Below are 23,691 nucleotides of genomic sequence, written 5' to 3'. Positions count from 1 at the left end.
TCCACTGGTTCACTCTCCAACTACCTGCAACTTGGGAGCCTCCATCCATATCACATGGACATGGGCGGCAGGAATCCAACCAATTGAGCCACCACTGCTGATTCCCAGGGTATACATTAGTAGGAAACTGGAATCAGGAGCTGGAGATGGGAGCCAAACCCAGGTAGTCCGATGAGGACACAGGCAGAATTCCCAACAGGCGGGTAACCCCTAGGCCAAACACCTGCCACTCCATTTAATCTTGTATCATGTTCTTTTATGCTTTCAATGCTACCACCTCCAATGGTCTTCTTTCAACTCCTCAAACCTGCCATGTTACCCTCTGCCGCAGGTCCTCTACACCTGGCACATTCTTCCCTTCTTCCAAACTGCAAATTGTGGTCATCCCTCAGATGTCTTTCTCAGAGGAGGTTTTTCAGGGACTGTCCCCCGAGTTGCAGTTAGGCATCCTTATTATATACTCTAAAATCATAAAGTATCTTTCCTTTGTTATATTTTCTCACTGTGGTAATTTTACATTAATTCAAGCAAGCATGTGAGTAATGTCTTTGCTTCTGTATTCTAAACTCCAGGAATGTAGGTACTACATTTTGATTACTACTATATTCTCAAATGGGGCAGGTGCTTATGTTTAAAGAATAAACAAAAAATCTTTAATTTCTGATAGTCCTCCCTTTGTTAGCATTCTTATATGTTAGTCTTAAGTTTCTCTGGATTCCTGTATAGCCAATAATCAAGGAACTTTGGGATGATGAAAAATTATTTTGTAATATAAATAATTACCACCTTGTTACTCCTTTATGAAATCCAGGGATTTTTTTTCTTTTTTTCTTTTTTTTTCTTTTTGACAGGCAGAGTGGACAGTGAGAGAGAGAGACAGAGAGAAAGGTCTTCCTTTGCCGTTGGTTCACCCTCCAATGGACACCGCAGCCAGCGCACCGCGCTGATCCAATGGCAGGAGCCAGGTGCTTCTCCTGGTCTCCCATGCAGGTGCAGGGCCCAAGCACTTGGGCCATCCTCCACTGCACTCCCTGGCCACAGCAGAGAGCTGGCCTGGAAGAGGGGCAACCGGGACAGAATCCAGTGCCCCGACCGGGACTAGAACCCGGTGTGCTGGCGCCGCTAGGCGGAGGATTAGCCTAGTGAGCCGCGGCGCCGGCCTAATCCAGGGATTTCTAAGAACACACGTGTTTAATTTTGTTGTAAGTGAAAGAAAACTGTGAGTAGAAAAGAAATGCACAGAATTTGCTGGAGACATCAAATTGGTTTCAAATTTGTGTGTCATCACTTTCACAAGTGTGATTTTGGGGAAAACATTTAACTTTTCTCAGCCTCGATCATCTCAGTTGAAAAATGGGGCTCTATTTCTTGGAGTTGTGTGGATTATATGAAGTGATACATTTACAGTGTTCCTAACATACTGATACACATTAGATACTTAAAACTTTTTTCTAACCAATCTCTAAATATAAACAAGTTCAATAAATGTCATTTATAGTTTCCATTATATAACATTGTCCCAATATGTCTGCTACAATTGCTTATATTTAACATATAAGCCATAAGAGATCCAAATGATTCACAATACTAAGGATCACCAGAAAAATCTGACATGCATATACTAAGGTCATAAAGTCTTAAACTTTGAATCCTTTTCTCTTTGAAATTAAAGAAATGAAAGAGCCAAAAAATAAGTACTATGTTCAAGATTTTGATTCTTTTCTGATTTAAAGTCAAGCTTCACTCAGAACATCTTTACAAACCATTCTTAAGAGCATCAGAAAGAAGGTGAAGCCATCCATTTCAAACTTCTGTAACTCCTAGAAGTAAAACTTAAAGAGCCCCACATACGGCAAACACCCCCACTCTGCTCAATCACCTCTGAAGTCCTGAGTGACGGTGTCTCCTGAGGAGGGAGTGGGAGGAACAGACTCTTCTCTAAGGCACTACAGATTAACAGCTGATGGAGAGCAGAGTTAAAATCAGACCCCTGGTTATCACCCTTCTACCCAACAAAACAGCACTCCTCTCCAGAGTTCTGCAGATTAAAACCAGATGTCTGAAATGCTGCTAAAAGAAAGTTATGAAGCCAGAGAAACACTCCTTCCTCCCACTTCCCTCCAAAAAAAAAAAAAAAAAAAAAAAACCTAAAAGAAACCCTACTGTTTAAATTAAGTTAGTTTCTGGCTGTGTGGATTTAAAAGATACATAAACCACAGTATAAATTCCTTGTTAGCTATTCTTAAACATTAAGTATTATTTTAAAACCATAAATAAATCCCCTCAAGTTTGTTCAGACTTAAATGCGAGCATTTCAAATTTTCTTATTTTTGTCAAAAAAAGAAAATGGTTGCCTTTTTTTTTTAGACCATAAAGGAAATGGATAACATAAGCTTCAGAAAATAATGTAAGGGGGAAAACTGTATAATTTTCATCTTATACATTAAAATCTAATCTCTAGAAGTTGAATTTAGCTTAGGTCTTTATCATTGCTTCTCATTCTGGTCAGTTTTGCCCCTGAACCCTACATTTAACAATGTCTGGGGAGCAATTTTGTTTGTCACAAGTGGCAGGGACATCTAGTGGGTAGAGGCCAGGGATACCGTACACTCTACAATGCACAGTCCCACTCATAGCAAAATATTAGCTTGTCCTAAATGTCACCAGTGTCAAGAATAAGAAGCCTTGGCTTACATTACAATACAGCCGGACCATTCTACTAGTTTGCACGTCTAACTCGTGTCTCTCCCCTCCTTCTCAACACCAGGTTAACAGTCCTCCAAGGTGCTTTCATTATATAATTCTGCTCAAAAACTCTTCTGCTCATATAATGGCTGTTCCTTATTGATACATTAAATCTGAACTTCTCAGCCTGGATGTTACATTTCCTATAACCTTATTCTACATGGCTCGGAAAACCTTACCTCTGACTGCCTGATTCTCATTCTAGCCAGGACTATAATACTGTAACGTCCTCTTCTTCCTAGACGACATGCTCAACCTTGGGTCTTTTGGTCACATCATTTCTTACCAAGAATACTCTATCAAGACAAACTCTTCCTATCTTCTAAGGCTTTAAGTTCTGCTACTTCAAGAGGATTTTCCCATTTTTCTTGCCTACAAGGATCTCTTTCCTGAATTCCTTTATTAGTATCTGTGCAAACAAATACATACTGATTTGTAACATCACCCAATTTTTTTGGGTTATGTATTCTTACTATTCCAAGACTAGAACCCTCAAAAGATTATGATTTAAGAGTCCATTCTTCTCCTTACAACTTAGTTTGTTGATTGCCTTGCTCCAAATCTGCTCATCCAAGGAGTCTCCATTTCTTAAACAACACTACCAAAAGAACAATCATGATATCGACCAGTCCCCCATATCCAATCAATTTCCATGTCTTACTGATTCTACCTCCCAACTATTTCTTAAATTTCCATCTTTAAAACATCTCTCAAATTTATCTATTTTCTTCTTACTCCACTGCTACCACTTTAGTCTAGATTACCGTCATCTTCGAGACTAGTTTTTATTCGTTCCCTCCTCACCATTATATTTCTCATACAGTAGAAATCGGTACTCTTTGAATCCATGATAAATGCTGTCCCCAGTCATCTTATACCAAGCCAAAAATACTCCTTCTACCTAATGAACTGTAAAAGGATATGGTATACATAGTACCCAATTACTATATTGCTTATTAAAATGATTTTCAAAAGGCTTGTTTACAATTTCTTCTGACATGTTTGAAAAGTCTTAACCCCAGGAATTACTGATAAATCTATACAAATATCTGCCTCTTAAAACATTTTATTCATTGGGTGACTTTTATATACAACCAAATTAGCACTGATTGAAGTCATTTAGGCCAGTGTCTCTTTCCCGAAGTTACTATGAAAGTAACTGAAGAACTTTTGTCTCAGAATATGATTTTTGTAAAGACTCAAATATTATGTTTTTCTATGAGAGGTAATTTGAGAAGGCAGTTCCATATTAAAAGTTTAAAGAAAAAAAGTAAACAGTTGCTCAACTTTTCTACTATTTCCTACACCTGGCAATATAGTGAACCCTAAGGCAGTCTAGAAAGAAACAAATTTCCAACTTACTCTCATTCCTTTTTAAATATACACAATCAGTCAATATATATATTTTTTAGAAGACTATATCTTGTCCTATTTTTATTCTCTTCTTTCCCATTTTCACCACTGTCCTTGATATTTGTCTTTGGAGCCAAAGTTGCTTTTCCTCGCACTGCTCCAGATCCCTTGACTGCTTTCTTCTTACACTACAAGAGCTCAACCAAATTACTACCAAAATTCTCACTTAGCCATAGCCTGAAACTCCCTACCACCACCCCCAAATCTAACATGGGGGGGTGGGGAGACAAATTAGACTTTTTAAGACTTAAAATATCTAAGTGTATTATTGCTAAGAGTATTTTAAAGAAAAATAGGAAACCTGATGGGTACTATATAGAAGCAAGCCATTTATTTTCTTTTTCATACTTTATACAGTTGAAATTATTATTAAACAGTGGTTATATGCTATCAATGTAACTAGTTCATCACTTTAGAAGGTTTTAAGGGCCAAAGAAAAGGAATCACTAAGACAAAATTACAAGAGTATGAAATAGAAACTAATCACTTTGTGATTAAAAAATTCTTAAAAATTACTCCATATTGGGAAGAGAAACTGCTGTGGAATACCTTTGGAAAAACTGATACAACTTGCAAACAGGTAAATTTCCTAAGACAGAATCCTCCATTATATTAATTCCAACACTGACAGCTACATGGGTAAAGAACTGGAAAAGAAACCAAACCAGGAGGAATGAGAATTTCGTGCTGTGAAGAAAAATTAAGCATGTTTATGGAAGTACTGATGTATTAAAATATTTACAATTTGAAATCACAGGCCTATTAGGGACAATATGAAGGGATTTCTAAAATTGATTTTCTTCATAACTTCAAAGTTTATGACTGAGTGACAGCAGCTGACAGAGGTCAGCTCCTCTGTGATCGAGTCAAAGACCATATATGGTGGGATGAAATCTCCCAGGCCCGATCCATCACCAAGGGACAAAAGGTTCCGTTCTTCAGACAGGCAGGGGGGACAGTGACCTGCACTGCATCACCCTCGTAGGAGCCCACAAGGGTCCTCCCACGCCAACAGAGCGCGGAGCCCCAAGGCACCCCTTGGTGTGGTACGGCAGTGATGGACGGAAAAGCCGTTTGTCTTCCATTTCCTGGACGCCTGACGAACTTGAACAATCAAATGTTCCCGATTCCCACCACCGGTAAAGGAAAAACCCAGGTTTGCCCTTTCCACCCCCACCCCCCCCCCCCCCAGCATAGGTGCTTGCCCCTCAGCACTGGGCCTTGGAGTTCTCAGATCCTCCTCCTCCGGTGGGAAAGTCACTGGGCAAGAAAGGCAACGTGTCTGTTACCAACACAGAAATTAATATTAAAAATACCCATCCTACCTTCCCTCCCTCCCTCCATCCTCACCCGTGTAACAAAACAAAACAAAAAACCCCTGCAAAGTTGCCCCGCCATTACGGAGCTGACACAAGCTCGGATCCAAAGTGCTCCTCACGCATCCCTCAGCCGAGGGGGCACCCAGGGGCGTCTCGGGCCGCCTCCCCTCAGTCCGAGCCAGGCCAGGCCCCTGGACTACCAGGAGGGGCTGGCCGGACGTGGGCTCGGACGGGAGAGCGCCCATTATCCTCGAAACCCGCTCCCGCTCGGGACAGAGGCAGCGCGGGATCGGGAGCAACACGGCTGCGGCGGCGGGCAAGGCCTCGGCTCGGAGGCAGGACCCGCAGCAGGGGAGGCGGGAGAGGCAGTCGGGCCTAGGCCGCAGCAGGCCGCCAAGTGGCCATACGCGGCTTCCCGACCGAGGCTGCGGGCCAGGCCTCGGAGAAGGGGGCTATCGTTACCTGGACGGGTTCCTGCAGCACCGTCATCCTTGAGGCTCAGGCCCACTCTCTGCAGTGCCTCAGGCCCCCCCCCGTAGCGGCTTCGGCCCGGCCAGCCCCGGCTCATTTAAACTCACCAGCGACCGTTACCGGGGGATGGGGGAGGCCGAGCGATTGCCGAGCCCCGCCGAGCGGGACACGGAAATACCCGAAGTGGAGCGAGCTGCGCGAAAGCGAGGCGGAAAGGCCCGAAACAAGTCGGAAATGCCCGAGATGGGTCGGTGGAGGAGGAGACCGTTTGCCGGAAATGGGCGAGGACATCCGGAAACTGCCGATTCGGCCCGGGCGCGTAGGTTCCTCTTCCCAGTCACGCCTTCACCCACGCACGCCACGCCCAATCGGCCACGCTAGACTGCACCACGCCCAATCGGCAACCGGCAGTCGGGGAGTGGCGTCACGGAGCGGGCGGGGAGCGTTACGTGGCGGGGCTGCGGTCTCGGGTCTACTCCGCCTTTCCGAATGAGTTGGTGCACGGTAGACTGCGCAAAGGGTAACACAGCAAAACGCCAGGGTTTGGGGCTGATGTAGATTAATCAAGAAGTGTTTCTCTCGAGTTTAGGGCATTCATGCATTCCAGAAGTACCCATCCACGGCTCGGGGGATATTTGGGAAGATTTCCACGCCCCAAAGTTACAGGATGGCTTCTGTCCTCAAGGAGATGGCCGTCCATTTGCAGGGAAAATGACGGGACAAAAGAGCTCATTACAAATGTAAAAATTAAGAAGATTGAGGAAAGAGAGAAAGATGCTAAGTGGGCTTTGAAGGATGGTTAGAATTACAAGAGAAGATAGTGGTGGGCGCCAGTTGGAACCCTGGCTGCTCCACTTATGATCCAGCTCCTTGCTAATGCTTTTGGGAAAGCAGCGGAGGATGACCCAAGCCCCTGGGCTCAGGCACCCACCCAGAAGAAGCTCCTGGCTCTTGGCCTTGGGCTGGTTCAGCCCCTGCTATTGTGGTCATTTGGGGAGTGAACCAGCAGAGGGAAGATCGATTCATTCTCTCTCTCTTTCTCTCTCTCTACTTATGCCCTTCAAATATATAAAAATAAATCTTGAAGAAAAAAGCGAAGGTGAAGGCCAGAGATACTTGATCAGTCTGGTAAGAGTTAAGGCAGTGACTGGAAAGGGTTAACTTAGGTGCCCAGAGCATGGAAAGATCTCAAAAGGCAACTAGGAATTTTTATTCTTGATAGGAAAGGTTTTCCGGTGTATTGGGAGGAGTTTGGGATTGGAAGTCCAGAGGCGTGGTTTTGTATGTAAATTTTTATTTATTTTCATTTTATTTGAAAGGCAGAGACAGACAGACACAGATCTTCTGTCTGTTGGTTCACTCCCCAAATGCCTACACTACTTGGGGCTAGGCCAGGTCAAAGCCAGAAGCTCAGAATTCAATCTGCGTCTCCCACAAGGGTGGCAGGGACCCAGCTACTGGGGCCGTCACCTGTTGCTTCCAGGATGCACGTTAGCGGGAAACTGGACCAAGAAGCAGAGGAGCCAGGACTCAAAGCAGACAATCCTATAGGGGGTGCAGGTGTACCAAGCAGTGTCACCCAGTACTCACTTCAGAGACCTCTGTGCTGACTTACATAGTCACCACCAGCTATTTAAAATTTAATTAGTTGAAATGAAGTGAAAAAATGCTCCTCAGGTGTCCTAGCTATATTCCAAGGACTCAGTAGACCTATGTGGCTAAGGACTCCCATGCTGGACAGTCACACAGGTGAATGTTACCATTGTTGGCTTGGTTAGCATTGGAAGACCCCAGATGGCTTCAAGGCTCACATGACCAGGGTCCTAGTGCTGGCTGTTGATTGAGCCGCTCAGTTCTCCTCCATGTTATCTCTCCTGGCTTTGGCTTCTCTTCAGTCAGTCTAGTCCCAGCTTCTTGATTTGGTAGATGGCAACCAGGTGGGCAAAAATGGAACCTGTGAGGCTCCTTATGACCAAGGTCCGTAAATGAAACCCAGTCCTTTTTTTTTTTTTTTTTTTTGACAGGCAGAGTTAGAGAGACAGAGTGAAAGGTCTTCCTTCCGTTGGTTCACCCCCCAAATGGCCACCACAGCTGGCACATTGTGCCGATCTGAAGCCAGGAGCCAGGAGCCAGGTGCTTCCTCCTGGTCTCCCATGCAGGTGCAGGGCCCAAGCACTTGGGCCATCCTCCACTGCCCTTCCGGGCCACAGCAGAGAGCTGGACTGGAAGAGGAGCAACCGGGACTAGAACCTGGGGTGCCAGCGCTGCAGGTGGAGAATTAGCCTACTGAGCCGTAGCACCAGCAACCCAGTCCTTATTATTGGCCAAAGTAAGACACACAACCAACTGGAATTCACCAGAAGGAGAAAGAGACTTGACTTCTTCATGGGAGTATGGCAACGTGACATTGCCGAAGTCCTGTGCTACGAGATTTTTGGACCATCTTTGGAAACCATCTACCATACCAGGTATGAGATGAGAAAATCTGATAGTGGGAATGGAAAGAAAGTGATGGGTAAGAGATAGTAAAATTTGACCCTTTTAATGGAACACAATACTCCAGAGTTACTCTGATACGTTCAGAGTGCCATAGGATTGGGACAGGTGTTGGCATAGCAGTTAAGGCACTGCCGTATTGGAGTGCTTGGGTTTGAGCCCTGGCTCCACTCAGCTCCAACTTCCTGCCATGCACACTCAGAGGCGGCTGGTGATGGTTCAAGTAGTTGAGTCTGTGCCACTCTGGAAGGAGATCTGGATTGGATTCCCAGCTGTTAACTTCAGCCTGTCCCAGCCCTGGCTGTTGCAGGCATCTAGGAGGTGAGCAGGCAGATGAGATCTCCCTCTCCCTTTAAAAAAAAGAACCAAGTCTCTTTTCTGACTTTTGTTCACCAGTCTAGTATCTCTGTTGTTACTGTTTTCTTCTCATCTACAACAAGACCACATTGTTTGACAGACCTGCTTGAAGTCACCATCCAGCAATCTCTCTCTCTCTTCTTCAAAGATTTATGTATTTATTTGAAAGGCAGAGTTACATAGAGGCAGAGGGAGAGAAAGAGAGAGTGAGAGAGGTGTCTTCCATCATCTGGTTCACTCCCCAAATAGCTGCAATGGCCAAAGCTAGGCTGAGCCAAGAGCCAAGAGCTAGCTTCCGCCTTTCCTTCCTTCCTTCCTTCCTTCCTTCCTTCCTTCCTTCCTTCCTTCCTTCCTTCCTTCCTTCCTTCCTTCCTTCCTTCCTTCCTTCCCCAGGCCATAGCAGAGAGCTGGATTGGAAGTGGAGCAGCCAGGACTTGAACCGGCACCCACATGGGATGCTGGCACTGAAGGCATCAGCTTTACCCACTACGCCACAGCACCAGCCCCTCCAGCAATCTTTTTGTATCTCTCTTTCATCTGTTATCCAGCATGGTTAACTGGTGAGTGCAGTTGGTTCACACTAAACTATCTCAAAAATAGTAAATGATTTATTGTACTTGGCCTTCTTCTTGGTCTATTTAATATTCAGTTAGATTTGGAGGTTTGTATTTGAGGAATTACTGTCCCTATGGCACCTGCTATTTTTTCAAGTATCTTAAACTCAAAATGGCATGTTAAAGGAGGTGTATTTTTATTCTCTCCAACATCCAGTCATAAAGTCCCTATTTCCCAAATATACCTTCATCTTTCTTCTTGCCTGAAGTCTTAGCTTCCAAGGTAAGTCTGGTGATGTTAGGACTCTCTTTCTGTCCTAGACCCCCCACAACTCAGGACTCTGTTGCCTTCAGGATGTAGTCTGAGCTCTTCACCTTGCCTTTCCAGGCTTTCAGAGTCTGGTCCCTGCCTCTTTACTCAGCCTCGTGGCACTCTTCCCCCTTCATACTCTACATTCCAGGTGCATACAGCTTCTTGATCTGCAGTCTTGCTTCAGAGCTTTTGCACATACAGCTTTGCCTACAGCTCTCTTAATCCCGCTCATCACCTGCCAATCTCTGCGTACCCTCCAAATGTACTTCTTGCAGGTCTTCTCTGGTCCCCTGGAATAGGTTGGCTTGTGCTGCTGTTGGTCTAGTGCTACCAGACAAGTCATTATTCCCATCATCCTTTACCGTAATGCTTTAAGTGTCCACTTCCTGTCTAGCCTAGAGCTCCGAGAAAGCAGAAGCTCTACCTGCCTTGTTCCTGGATGTAAAGTACCCGGAACATATTAGATCTCAATCTCCTTTAATGAATAAATAGAATGTACTCACACCTCCTTATCTAAAAGGAGTATGTTTTTTTTTTTTTTTTTTTTTTTGACAGGCAGAGTGGATAGTGAGAGAGAGAGAGACAGAGAGAAAAGTCTTCCTTTGCCGTTGGTTCACCCTCCAATGGCCGCCACGGCCAGCGTGCTGTGGCTGGCGCACCGTGCTGATCCGAAGGCAGGAGCCAGGTGCTGCTCCTGGTCTCCCATGGGGTGCAGGGCCCAAGGACTTGGGCCATCCTCCACTGCACTCCCGGGCCACAGCAGAGAGCTGGCCTGGAAGAGGGGCAACCGGGAAAGAATCCGGCGCCCCAACCGGGACTAGAACCCAGTGTGCTGGCGCCGCTAGGTGGAGGATTAGCCTATTGAGCTGCTGCGCCGGCCAGGAATATGTTCTGAGGTCCCCAGTGGACACCTGAAACTGTGAATGGTACCAGTCCTGCATATAGTATGTTTTTTCCGATGCATTCATGCACAAATGTAAAACCTTTTCCATCTCAGTAAGCACAGACAGTGTGGATGGCATGGTGATTTCATCTTGCCACTCAGAACGACATGCTGATGAGGTTTTTTCTGGAATTTTGCATTTTTAAAGATTTATTTATTTGGGGCTGGCGCCATGGCTCACTTGGTTAAGCCTGCGGTGCCAGCATCCCATATCAGCGCTGGGTTCTAGTCCTGGTTGCTCCTCTTCCAGTCCAGCTCTCTGCTGTGGCCCGGGAGGGCAGTGGAGGATGGCCCAAGTGCTTGGGCCCTGCACCTGCATGGGAGACCAGGAGGAAGCACCTGGCTCCTGGCTTCTGATCGGCGCAGCACCGGCCATAGCGGCCATTTGGGGGGTGAACTAATGGAAGGAGGACCTTTCTCTCTGTCTCTCTCTCTCTCACTGTCTAACTCTGTCATATTAAAAAAGTTTATTTATTTATCTGAAAAGCAGAATTACTGAGGGGCTGGCATTGTGGCATAGTGGGTAAAACCACTGCCTGCAACACTGGCATCCCATATGGGCTCTGGTTTAAGTCCCCGCTGCTCAACTTCCAATCCAGCTCCCTGATAGTGTGCCTGGGAAAGCAGCTTAAAATGGCCCGAGTAATTGTAAGAAACCTGGAGGAAGGTCCTGCTCCTGGCTTTGGCCTGGCCCAGCTTTGGCAGTGGGAACCATCTGGGGAGTGAACCAGCAGATGGAAGATGTCTCTGTCTCTGTTTCTCCCTCTCTCTCGGTAACTCTGCCTTTCAAATGAATAAATAAATCTTAAAAAAGGAAGAGAAAAGCAGAGTTACCGAGAGAGAGGATGAAATGGCCGGGGGGGAGGGGGAGAGTACTTTCATCTGCTGGTTCACTCCCCAAATGATCACATGGCCAGAGCTGGGCCAGGCCAAAGCCAGGAGCCTGAAACTCCATCCAGGGAATTAAGGTTAAATCAGTTTGTAAAGGTGGGGGCCCTGATCCCACAGGATCTGTGTGAGAAGGGGCACCTGAGGGCTCGTCCCCTCCCCTCCCCCTCTCTCTGTCTCTCTGCTTGTGCATGAAGGAAAGGTCACGTGAGAACTGGCCAGGGAGAGACCTGTCACTGGAAATCAATTTGCTGCCATTGTAATGGACAAGGAGCTTCCAGAACTGTGAGAAAACAATGTTTTGTTGTTCAAACCACTCAGTCTATGGTATTTTGTTGTAGCAGCATAAGAAAAATAATACAATTGATTATTCTATTTATATCTTATCCTGCTAAGGAAAGAGCCAAATCTTAAATTTCTCTCTATTGTGCTTTGAAAAGCATCACATTTGTAAGTATTTTAAAAACTATCAACTGAGAGAATGTCCCTTATGTATTTTAGATATTCTTCTTAAACTGCTTTCCCCTTACTCGTGGCCTTGTGAAGCCCTGCCCATGCTTTGAGGCTCAGCCCCAGTGTCACTCCCTGTCCTACCCAATCTAATTAGTAGCTACCCCTGTTGTCCTCTCTCATGGTCTCTGTTTTTTCCTTTCGCAGTACGTATAGTAATTTGATGTCCCCATCACCTACAACAGTAACCTGCACAAATATAATACATTTAAATATTAAACATATTTTGGAATATCTGATGATCGAATCACTTGGCCACTTATTTGTCTCTTATTGATCTAAACCGTTTTTTTTATGCTTCCTTTGTGGAGAATATGCTGGTCTTGCACCTAAGTCCTTAAGAGACCCAACGTCAAAGCAGGGTCTGGCATGTTTCAGCTCATCAGAGAAAGCGTCTCGGGTTGAAGTGAACTCAGAGATGTGCTGAATGCCTCATGATGGGAGGGCGAGGGAAGGCAAAGGCACAGGTGAGCAAGAAGCTGGTCGTGGTGTGTTCTGTAAGCACGTGAGCTGCCTGAGTGAAGGCCATGAAAGCTTGGAATGGTGGTGTGAGGGCTGGTTCTAGGCTGATGATTTAGATTTTGAAAAAATAGACTTAGGGATCGGCTGGTGGCGATTGAACCGGAGAGTGACCTCATGAGAATGGATTCTGAGAACCATTTGCTGACAGCTGAGGATTATGTGCCTTGCAGGAGAGAAAGATGAGAGACGGGCAGCGCCGCAGAGGCTGCCTGGGGAGCCGGCGGCTCTGAGCCTCCTTTATTCTAGGATCCCACGTGGCTGAATGTGAAAAAAGATGGAAAATCAAAAGAGTTCCAAGCACCAATTTGAAGTTAGAAATATTCCCATACAGTTCCTTCTCCCAGAGGCAGTCAGATTATAACCAAAGGCTGCTTGCTGAGTACAGACTTGCTGAGTACAACAAAAGAGTATGTCGAATGTTCTTTCTGGCTATTGTCTGTCTTTCCCCAGAAGGATCGTATATATGCCTGACTGCTAGACAAAAATATTATGTCTTCTGGAGAGGACACCCACCAAATGATAGGTTGTTTCTCCCTTTTTAAACTAGGTTCTAGGTAGACTTTGAATTCCTTCCACTTTTCTCAGATAAATAGTAGATCAATGGCTTAAGCAGACTTGATTATATTCCAGTCTTGAGTATGCACCATGATGTCTCGAATAGACATTGTTGTTTATTTATTTGTTTGTATTACAATGTACAATTTAAGAGATGGGGTATGGGCTAGGTTTAAGATATACTAAGTTTGGACTGTCTCAGATGAGAAATGTCCAAAGGTCAGTTGAAAACATGAAGCTTGAACAAGTTGGGGAAGAAGTTGGAACTGGTGCTATATGTGTTTTTTAGGCAGAACTAATTTCGTCCTTTTTTTGTTATGTAATACCTTGTAAAATCTTTGTGAGAGTATTCATCATTACATGCAAACCATGTGTTTACATGTCTGCCTCCTGCATGTCAGGCAGTGAGCGTCTTGGAGCCAGGGATGGCCTCTCATTCCACTTAGGGAAGCACCCACCTACTCTCGGTGCTCAGCAAGTATTGGCTGAACAAATGACGGAGTAATTTAGGGGAAGACAGTCAAGGAGAGGGAGGCCAGCGGCGGAACTTCAGGGCTGTAAGTGCAGCAGAGGGGGAGGTCCATGACAAGGCTACAAAGTCAGACCACAGGGAAGTCACTGTCTTGTGCTCGGGACGGTCAGAATTCAGGAAGCAAAAGAGGAAGCTGATGAGAAGGGAAACTAGGGAAAGAGAATCATTCTTTTCATTTCATTTTATTTTATTTTTTAAAGGCAGAGTGACAGAGGGGGAAGGAGAGAGAGAGAGAGAGAGAGAGAAAGAGAAAGAGAGAGAGAAAGGTCTTTCACCCACTGGTTCACTCCCCAGATGGCTACAACAGCCAGGGCTGGGCCAGCCCAAAGCCAGGAGCCAGGAGCTTCATTCAGGTCTTCCACGTGGGTGCAGAGGCCCGAGGGCTTGGGCCATCTTCTGCTGCTTTCCCAGGCCATAGTAGAGAGCTGGATCAGAAGTGGAGCAGCGGGGCCAAGAACCAGTGCCAGTATGGGATGCCGGCGTTGCAGGTAGTGGTTTAACCCACTACGCCACAGTGCTGGCCTCCAAGATCTCTCTTCCTTCCAAATAAAATGAAAATAAATAAATTAAAAAAATAAACAACCCTATCCTTAAATGCTGAGAGGAAGTACCTGCTAGGAGCTGCCCTTACTGTGGGTGCAAGGGGGGGCTTTCATTTCACGCCTCCTTGCCTTGGGGTCCAGGCTCCTCCCTGAGAGAACCCCTGTCAGCTCTGCCTGCTTCCTCTGTTGCCTTGGTGTAATTCACTAGGTTCTGGTCTCAATTACGCCATGACTTGCTGTGACCTTGGGAAAGTCACCCCCTCCCCGCGGGCCTCCAAAGTCCCTGCGGCTGGCAGTGTGTCTGGGAGTGTGCGGTTTGGATGACCGAAGAGCATTCCTACTTGTCCTCTGCCACTTGGCAGCTCTGTACCGTGTTGCCAAACACCAGCTATCCTGGCCTTAGATCCTTAGGTGGACTGTCCCCAACTTGTTGTTGGGCCCCTCCCCGGGTCCTCCCCGTGGGATTCAGCTTGGAGACATGGCAATGGACGGCCCTGCCTTGATTGCAACTCGAAAGTGAGCTGTGACCATTCAGACTGGCTGTTGAGTAGTGAGGCTAAACCTGAACTCTCATCTGCTGTCTCCAGCTATGTGGGAGCAGCCAAGGAAATGAAGCTTGGGGGGATGATTTAAAGCCCCCTGTGAGGGGACGGCGTTGTGTATAGCAGGTAAAGCCATAGATGTGCCGGTTTGAGTCCTGGCTGCTCCAATTCTGGTCCCTGCTAGTGTGCCTGGGAAGGCAGCGTAGGATGGGCCGAGTTCTTGGGCCCCTGCCACCCTTGTGGGAGACCTGGATGAAGACCCTGGGTTTGGCCTGGCTGGGCTGGGAGTGAGCCAGCAGATGGAAGCTCCCTCTCTCTAGCTCTCCTTCTCTCCCTGTAATTCTTTCAAATAAATAAATAAATCTTAAGAAAAATACAAAGTTGGGCTGGCGCCGTGGCTCACTTGGCTAATCCTCCGCCTGCGATGCCAGAATCCCATATGGGCTCCGGGTTCTAGTCCCGATTGTTCCTCTTCCAGTCCAGCTCTCTGCTGTGGCCCGGGAGGGCAGTGGAGGATGGCCCAAGTGCTTGGGCTCCTACAGCCGAATGGGAGACCAGGAGCAAGCACGTGGCTCCTGGCTTCGGATCGGCGTAGCTCTAGCTGTAGCGGCCATTTGGGGGGGTGAACCAATGGAAGGAAGAACTTTCTCTCTCTCTTTCTCACTGTCTAACTCTATCTTTCAAATAAAAAAAAAAAAAACAAAAATACAAAGTGTTCTGAGAGCCAGTGCTGTATGATCCTCGCCATGTGATTTTCAGACACCTTTCCCCTCCTCTGCTTCATCCTTGACCTTAAGGGTCACTGGTTTTCCCTCTCTCCTCGTTAGGAAGACATTTTACACACATGATTGTGTTAACCATTCTAATTTATGACCTTTATCAGTGGCCCACAAAAGACCTCTCTTGTTAATTATTTCTTTATTATCATTTATCTCATTACCCCATTGATCCAAAACATGTCCACGATAGACAATCACCAAACATTTTTAGTGTATATTTGTTTTGTGTTCCTGAATAATGGGTAGCCCTTCCAGTACATGTGTTAGTTAAAATTTTAATAATACATAACCTGAGATACCCAAAATGTTGTAATTTCATCATGCAATCAATGTAAAAAAATTGTTAATGAGATATATTACATTCTCTTTTTTGTACTGTCTTCAAAATCCAGTGTGTATTTTTCTTGTGCAGCATGTCTTAATTTGAATGCTAAATTTTCATCAGAAATACTTAATCTGGGGGCCTGCGCTGTGGTGCAGTAGGTTAAAGCCCTGGCCTAAAGCTCTGGTATCCCATATGGGCTCCAGTTCTAGTCCCGGCTGCTCCTCTTCCAATCCAGCTCTCTGCTGTGGCCTGGGAAATCAGTGCAGTATGGCCCAAGTCCCTGGGCCCCTGCACCCACGTGGGAGACCCAGAAGAAGCTCCTGGATCCTGGCTTCAGATCGGCGCAGCTCCGGCCATTGCGGCCATCTGGGGAGTGAACCAGTGGATGGAAGACCTCTCTGTCTGTCTCTACCTCTCTCTGTAACTCTTTCAAATAAATTAAAAAAAAAAATACTCAATCTGTATTTAGATTTCATAAAATTAACGTACTTGTCTAGTAAGTGAATTAAGTAACAAAATCATTAAAATTTTTTACCAGTTTATTTATTTGAAAGGCAGAGGGGGAAAACAATTTTTTACTTATTTTTATTTATTTGAGAATGGAGAGAGAGAGAGAGAGAGAGAGCGATCCCGTCTATTGGTTCACTCCCCAGATGCCTGCAACAGCCAGGATGGGACAGGCTGAAGTCAGGAGCTGGGAATTCAGTCTATAGGTCTTATGTGGCAGGGTCTCAACTTCTTTTTTCTTTAAAGTTATAACTTTTTTTTTTCTTTTTTAAAAAGGTTTATTTTATTTATTTGAAAGACAGAGTTACAGAGAGAGGAAGAAGCAGAGAGAAAGAGAGTGCACTCCTGTCTGCTGGTTCACTCCCTAAATGCCCACAATGGCTGGGCCTGGGTCAAGAGGGGCTGCTCCCCTTCTGATCCAGCTCCCTGCTAACGCACCGGGAAAGCAGCAGAAGATGCTCAAACACCTGGGCCTCTGCCATCCATGTGGGAGACCCAGATGGAGTTCCTGGCTCCTTGCTTTCACCTGGCCCAGTCCTGGCCATTATAGCCATTTGGGGGAGTGAACCAGTGAATGGAAGATTTTCTCTCCTTTCTCCCTCTTTCTCTCTGTAACTCTAACTTTCAAATAAATAAAATAGATATTTTTTATTTTTTAAAGAGAGAGAGAGAGAGGTCTTCCATCCAGTGGTTTACTTCCCAGATGACTGCAATGGCCAGAGCTGCACTGATCTGAAACCAGGATCCAGCAACTTCCTCTGGGTCTCCCATGCAGATGCGGGGGCCCAAGGACTTGGGCCACCTTCTGCTGCTTTCCCAGACCGTAGCAGAGAGCTGGATCAGAAATAGAGCAGCCAGGACTTGAACTAGCACCCATATGGGATGCTGGTGCTGCAGGCTGGGGCTTTAACCTGCTGCGCCACAGCGCTGGCCCCTGCTTATTTATTTATTTTTTTAACTTTCCCTTTCCCCCTATTTCAACTGTTAGACTTTTCATAGCTGACATTTCTGTTTGGTTCTTTATGTTTTCTTGTTCTGATGTCATATTGGTGATATTTCCCTTTATCTCTTCTAGCATGTTGATCAGGTTGTTTTTAAAATCTTGGTGTGTTCTTGTATTTCACCTTCAGGAACAGCCCGCAAGCGAGGAAGCTGTAGCCTCTGGAATTGTCTGTGCGCCTTGCCTGTCTTGCTCTTTTGCCCGCGGGCATGGAGCTCACTGTCAGGCAGTACAAACCAGTGCCCCTGAGCCCAGGTCAGAGTGGGGCATCAGGGAGCCTCAAAATTGAGAGCCAGGGGCTCCAGGTCAGGCAGGCTCAACCCACAAAATAACTCACGTCCAGCCTTCACCCTCTCCCACAGGAACAAGTAACCTTGGGGGGAGCCACTCCTCAGGTGGTGATTCACCTGTCCTGAGAGTTTAGAGGGACTCGGGGGGGACACATCTGTCCCAGATGGGTTTTGCCAGCCCCTCATAAGTGTAGTGCGTCTTCAGTGCCCTGACGTCGCCCTTACCGACACCCGCACCACAGGTTTGAGTCTCGGCAGGGGAGAGGGTGGCGCTGCTTTTACCAAGACCGCAGTGGAGGAAAAGGGAGGTCAGTGCCCTGATCCCTTGTTTGATTCCACAGCTGAGCCTGGTTCCTTCCCGCCCTCACCAGAGCCACCCAACCACACGCACCCCGTTCAAAACAGGGCCTCCCTCCACCCAAGGGCTTCCTCTCAGTTTCCTTCACTTCCTGGTGCTTTCTCTTTGTAATTCTTCCGTGGCTGATCTTGGGAGAGGATGCAGCAGGCACACTAGTTCCGTCAGGATCCAGACTTCAGGGTATTCAACACTTGCTCATGATAGACACTGTTCCAAGCACGCACCTGTATTAGCTCATTTAATTCTCCCAACTACCCTACAGAATTATTCTGTAGTTCCATTTTACAGATGAGAAAACTAAGGCATAAAAAAGTTAACTAGCTGGACCACAGAATTAGTTGAGACGGGACTTGAACCCAGACAGTCTGGCTCCTGAGTGGGGCCTCTCAGTTCTGCTTTGCAGTAAACCCAAATTACCCAGTGTCCCCTGGGGGAATGATTGATGTAGTCTTGGCCAAGGCATTGCCCTATGATGTCCAGGCTTGTGAGACACTGACCAGAAGCAAGGAGGGAGGGTGACAAGGATGAGGCTTCAACAGCCAGGTCTGCTGTCGAGAGACTCCAGCAGATCTCGCTCAGGCAAGGCTGTGGTGAGGGGATGCGGGGGAGCCCACCCCAGTGAGGACTGAGGTCAGTTCTGCCCTGTGCCTTGGTCTCTGAATTTGAAGTCTGATGTAATGAACTGGTGGGCATGGGATTCTGCCCTGGGTTTTCAGTCCCTGAATTTGAGGTCCTTCCGGTGGCAGCATTCAGGTGGGCCGCGCTGGTGTGGGGACCCCAGATGCTCCCGGAGACGGCTGCTCTGCTGCCAGTACCCACTGCTGTCCTTGTCTCTTCTCACTTCCGCCTCTCTCTGATCGGTCAGCACTTCCCGTTACGGGCCCTGTGGAGAACACTCCAGATGAGTAAGACGAAGACAAAGTCGCAGGCCTGAAGCAGAACGAGCACCCTGCGAAGTGAAGCCCCTGACTCCATTTGCCGGGCCCCCCCGGGTCCGAGTGGAAGCAAGACCAGCGCCTGGCGTGTTGGTTCTTTTTCCCAGGGACCGCAGCTCTCTCCCGGTGGCTGCTCCGCGGCTGCTGGAGGAATCAGGAGCTGATATGAGAAGCGGCTCCTCGCCGGCTGGGGCGCCTGTGGCCTGACTTCAAGGCTGCAGCTCCTTCTCTGAGTGTTCGGTGATGGGCAGTGGCCCTGCCACGTGCTTTCCACACCCTGGGTTCCCAGCTGCTGCCCTGCCCCTCCTGCATCCGTCCCACCTTGTCCTTATTCCTAGACACTTATGATCCCCTCAGCTACTGCCTCCTCACCTGGCCCCTCCCCACATGGACCCCCACTCCCCTCCCCACCCCCGGGAGCTGCACACCTGCTCTCCGTGCGTCTGGGAGCACCCAGTGGAAGCAGCTCTGGGAACCTCTCCCAGGAGCCACAGGTTGTTTGCTCTGCCTCCCGAGCTATCTTCCAGTGCAGATCTCAGGACAACCTGAGAACGCAAGGTCGCAGTCACAAGTCCTGGGGACGCGCAGCAGCCCGAGATGAGGAGGTGGCACCGTCAGACCGTCGACCATCACTGCCTCCGCAGTCCACTCTCGCGGTTTTCATGCCCTTCCATTCAGCTCTCCAGCCCCCGCCTCTGTTCCCATGCAGATTGGACACTTCACTTCCTAGAATGGTCTTTTCTCCCTGCAAAGGAAAAGGAAGCAGAGAAAAGAAAGCAAAGAACCATTTCCTAGCTCTTTGTCTTTGAGGATCCTACTTCTTTCTAGAATGACTTGTTTTGCAACTGGAAGGGGACATCACGAGGGCATTTCCTTCAGTGGTTATTTAAAATTTTTAAAACCGGGGAAGCATCTTTCAGACAATGGTCGTGGGCACCCCAGTGGGTGAAACCCACAGAAGTGGCTCCTGAAGTGGAGCTGAGCTGGGGGAGGAGCAGGGTGCGCCTCTCTAGCCCTCACAGCCGAGTCTGCAGGTGGCTCCTCAGGGTTCTGTGGGGCGCCCTTTGGAGCATCTTTCTCTTCTGAGACAGCGAGGGGAAGGGCGGCAGGGCAGGGCTGGTGCCTGGGCCTTCCTGCTTCCCGCACGCAGCTTCTACAGGAATCGCAGTTTGTGTCTCCGTCCAAAGCCGGCCACAGCCCTGCTCCAGGAAGGGATGCAGTTGCGGGCAGACGGGGAGGAAGGGCGGGGCTGCCGCTTCTTCTGTCTCATCACCAACAACCTGAGCTCCCACGGGGCAGGTCAGGGAGGGGACTGGCAGGGAATACAGAAGGGCGCAAGCAGTGCTGCCTGGTGCGAAGGAGCAGGCGACAAGGGGTCAGGGTGGCTGGGTGAGGAGTGAGCAGGTGAGGCAGGAGAAGAAGGGACCACAGCCCGCCGCGGGCCTGGCACTGGTCGTGCTCTAGGATTCCCTGGGGCTTCTCCTGGCCTCAGTCTCCTTCGGAGACATCTCTGCCCACCAGCGCTGAGCAGGTGTCCAGGCCATAGGAGGGCAGTGTGCATGCTGGCAGTCAGAATGGGCCCGCTGAGCTCCACCTGGGTGGAACCCTGAGGCAGCACCGCAGTCGCCCTGGGCCTTAGATGCCTGACCTGTAAAGAGGGGCGGGAAGAGGTGGTCCCTAAGGTGCCGCTGGCTCTGGAAGTAACGATCGGACACGAAGCCCGTGTCCAGGGCAGATGTGGGTTCCTGGGTACCAAGGATTGTGGGGTATGGGGGTCTGGGCAGTCTCGTGGTCTTGTCTCACAGTGGAAGAAACTGGCCCCATGCCCGCTAAGCAGCTCTTCCGCTTCTCTCGGCTTTATTCCTCTTTTCCTCCGGACACTGGAACCCAAAGCAGTTGTGGGGGCCGAGTGAGCTTCTCTTGTTTTTCTCAGTATCTTACTGAGCTTTAAAGTTGTTGTTGTTGTTTTCTGACAGGCAGAGTGGACAGTGAGAGAGAGAGACAGAGAGAAAGGTCTTCCTTTGCCGTTGGTTCACCCTCCAATGGCCACCGCGGCCGGCGCGCTGCAGCCGGCGCACCGCGCTGATCCAAAGCCAGGAGCCAGGTGCTTCTCCTGGTCTCCCATGGGGTGCAGGGCCCAAGCACCTGGGCCATCCTCCACTGCACTCCGCAACCGGGACAGAACCCGGCGCCCCGACTGGGACTAGAACCCGGGGTGCTGGTGCCACAAGGCGGAGGATCAGCCTATTGAGCCGCGGCGCCAGCCAACTGAAACAGTACATGCTTGTTATAAAAATTTCCACTAGGGCCGGCGCCGCGGCTCACTAGGCTAATCCTCCGCCTTGCGGCGCCGGCACACCGGGTTCTAGTCCCGGTTGGGGCACCGGATTCTGTCCCGGTTGCCCCTCTTCCAGGCCAGCCCTCTGCTGTGGCCAGGGAGTGCAGTGGAGGATGGCCCAGGTGCTTGGGCCCTGCACCCCATGGGAGACCAGGAAAAGCACCTGGCTCCTGGCTCCTGCCATCGGATCAGCGCGGTGCGCCGGCCGCATCGCGCTGGCCGCGGCGGCCATTGGAGGGTGAACCAACGGCAAAGGAAGACCTTTCTCTCTGTCTCTCTCTCTCACTGTCCACTCTGCCTGTCAAAAAAAAAAAAAAAAAAAAATTTCCACTAATACAGGAAGTGAAAAATGTGAATAGACTGCCAAGTGCCAAACTCCTGCTGCCCCTGCCCGAGGCCCCCAGGGCTGTCTGCCTCTGGGTGACGGTTTGCTGCGCCTCCACCTTGACCTTGCTGTGAACACACACAGGTGTGCTTTTCTGCCCCCGTAAACAGGACCACGATGTAAATGACTCACGTAGAAACTTTAGAAGGAGGCACACTTGGGTTCCAGCTCATGGCTAATTATTTGAGTGGTTTTGTCAGGCTGTTCTATCACTTCTCGCCTCCATTTCTGCCTGGGTAAAATGGCAGTAATAATAGTGATCTGCTGGCCGGCGCCGTGGCTCACTTGGCTAATCTTCCGCCTACGGCGCTGGCACCCCGGGTTCTAATCCTGGTCGGGGCGCTGGATTCTCTCCCGGTTGCTCCTCTTCCAGTCCAGCTGTCTGCTGTAGCCCAGGAGGGCAGTGGAGGGTGCCCAAGTGCTTGGGCCCTGCACCTGCATGGGAGACCAGGAGGAAGCACCTGGCTTCGTTTTGGCGCAGCTCTGGCCATTAGGGGAGTGAACCAATGGAAGGAAGACCTTTCTCTCTGTTTCTCTGTGTCAAATAAAAACAAAACAAAACAAAAAAATTAGAGATCTGCCTTCTAGAATTGTGGTGCAGATTTAATGAGATTCGATATGAATAGTGCTTAATAGTGCCCAGTAGGCACCACACACATGCTCTCACACTCTCCAGGGTACAAAATGAATTAGTTATCTAGTAAAAACCAGTCCTCAGTTTCTGCCACACCTCTCTGCTTCTCATTCAGGTTCCCCTAGGCACATGCTAAGTGCATAGTATTCATTGCATGAATGACTGTTGGGGGTGGGGTGGAAGATCTAGGCACCTGAGATCTGTGGAGTTCCTGGGATGCCTGCTCTGGCATATGGAAGCCTTGGCCCTGAGGGTGGGGAGGGTGTAGGACCGTGTGGGCTGCTGGACCAGCTGCCGCCTCAGGGCCCCATGCCTGGGAGTTGAGCCTCCGGGCAGAGCGCGGTGCCCAAAGTGGCTCTCAGCTTAAAGGCTCTTGGCTTGAAAGGAATGTGCAGTGGGCTGCCTCTGCTCAGGAGGGTCTAAAAAAAGCCTCAGCCTCCGCTGGGCTCTGCGTGAGGGTTATCAGCTGCTCGGGTCAGCTCATCTCTCTGGCTGCACTGGCAGTTTTGAGAGGGTCTGTTTGGCCCCTGTGGGTGTCCGCCGATTGGCGGGAGGGCGTCAGCCTGTCCCAGAGGTGGAGGCCGGGAGGAATGAGGAGGGAAGGGGGGTGTAGCCCCCAACCTGGTGACAATGCACAGTTGTCAGCTGTGCCCTGCTGGTGTTTCTTCCTTTTATAGTCAGCAGCAGTTGTCTTGCTTGCACCCAGCCCCTCTGTGGGGGCTCCTGAGCAGGATAAAAGGGGAGGGAGGCGGCCCTGTCTCCCATCTCATCCGCCAGGTGCCGCGTCGCGTGCTTCTTTCCCAGGTCCCATCTCCACCAGTGATCCTGCGACAGCATGCCTCCCAAGAAGCCTGAGCCCAAGAAGGAGGCAGCCAAGTCAGCCCCAGCGACAGCTCCTGCTGCAGCCCCTGCCTCAGCTCCTGAGCCCCCCAGAGATCTTGCCTTTGACCCCAAGAGTGTAAAGGTGAGTGAGGCTCGGCTCCAGGGATGGTGGTGGGGGTGAGGCTGAGCATCCTGTTTGCCCTGGAGGGCGGGAGTTTGAGTGCCTGGGGCTGGGGATGAAGACCCTGGCATCCACGCCCTGGATCCCTGTCCCAGGCAACCGAGCAGGTACTGGGGCTGATGAGGGGTAGCTCGGGGCATGGGCCTTTTCCCTCAATAGTAGCTCGGTGCCCTGTTTGGGAGGCCCTGCTCTGCCATCCAGGTTTGCCTAGCAGAGCTGCAAATGGTGGGAGATTAAATTAACCAAGGCCTCACCCTTTTGGAAGGTGGAGGCTGTGGTAGCAGAGAAAGGAGGCTGCGCTTTGTCTTGGAGGAGTGTGCAGACGCTCCCTGATGGCTGCCAACGGGCAGGGTGCAGGTTCCCCAGGTGCAGGGGCCTGGCAAGGTCTCTGTTTACCAGCGCTCTCACAGTGGGAGCGGGCGGCTAGGAAGGGAG

The 23,691-nt window shown here is 49.0% G+C and overlaps 2 protein-coding genes across 7 annotated transcripts in view; one reads left to right on the top strand and one right to left on the bottom strand.

The window, feature by feature from the left end:
• Positions 1–6,178, bottom strand: part of CDC27 (cell division cycle 27) — an 87,236-nt gene extending 81,058 nt beyond the window's left edge. For all 3 annotated transcript variants that reach the window (XR_007911351.2, XM_002719460.5, XM_008271658.4), the window contains exon 1: positions 5,940–6,178. Coding sequence is in view for 2 of the 3 variants with exons in the window: in XM_002719460.5 (XP_002719506.2) it covers positions 5,940–5,966 (27 nt within the window). In the remaining variant the exon portion in view is untranslated. The remainder of the gene's footprint in view (positions 1–5,939) is intronic.
• A 254-nt stretch (positions 6,179–6,432) lies between these two features.
• MYL4 (myosin light chain 4) overlaps positions 6,433–23,691 on the top strand; it is a 29,268-nt gene continuing 12,009 nt past the window's right edge. Inside the window, exons 1-3 of one of the 4 annotated variants that reach the window (XM_002719462.5) lie at positions 6,433–6,468; positions 8,108–8,416; positions 23,058–23,217. In XM_002719462.5, the coding sequence (XP_002719508.1) occupies positions 23,089–23,217 (129 nt within the window). In that variant the 5' untranslated portion in view covers positions 6,433–6,468; positions 8,108–8,416; positions 23,058–23,088. Of the gene's footprint in view, positions 6,469–8,107; positions 8,417–9,194; positions 9,362–22,654; positions 22,768–23,057; positions 23,218–23,691 lie in introns of those variants that run through there. The other 3 variants (XM_051825078.2, XM_070060556.1, XM_070060555.1) reach the window with 3 other exon arrangements.

This window comes from Oryctolagus cuniculus, chromosome 17 (assembly GCF_964237555.1).
Source record: "Oryctolagus cuniculus chromosome 17, mOryCun1.1, whole genome shotgun sequence".
NCBI lineage: Eukaryota > Metazoa > Chordata > Mammalia > Lagomorpha > Leporidae > Oryctolagus > Oryctolagus cuniculus.
The sequence above is the reverse complement of the archived record's forward strand: the minus strand, read 5'-3'. Positions and strand labels throughout refer to the sequence as shown.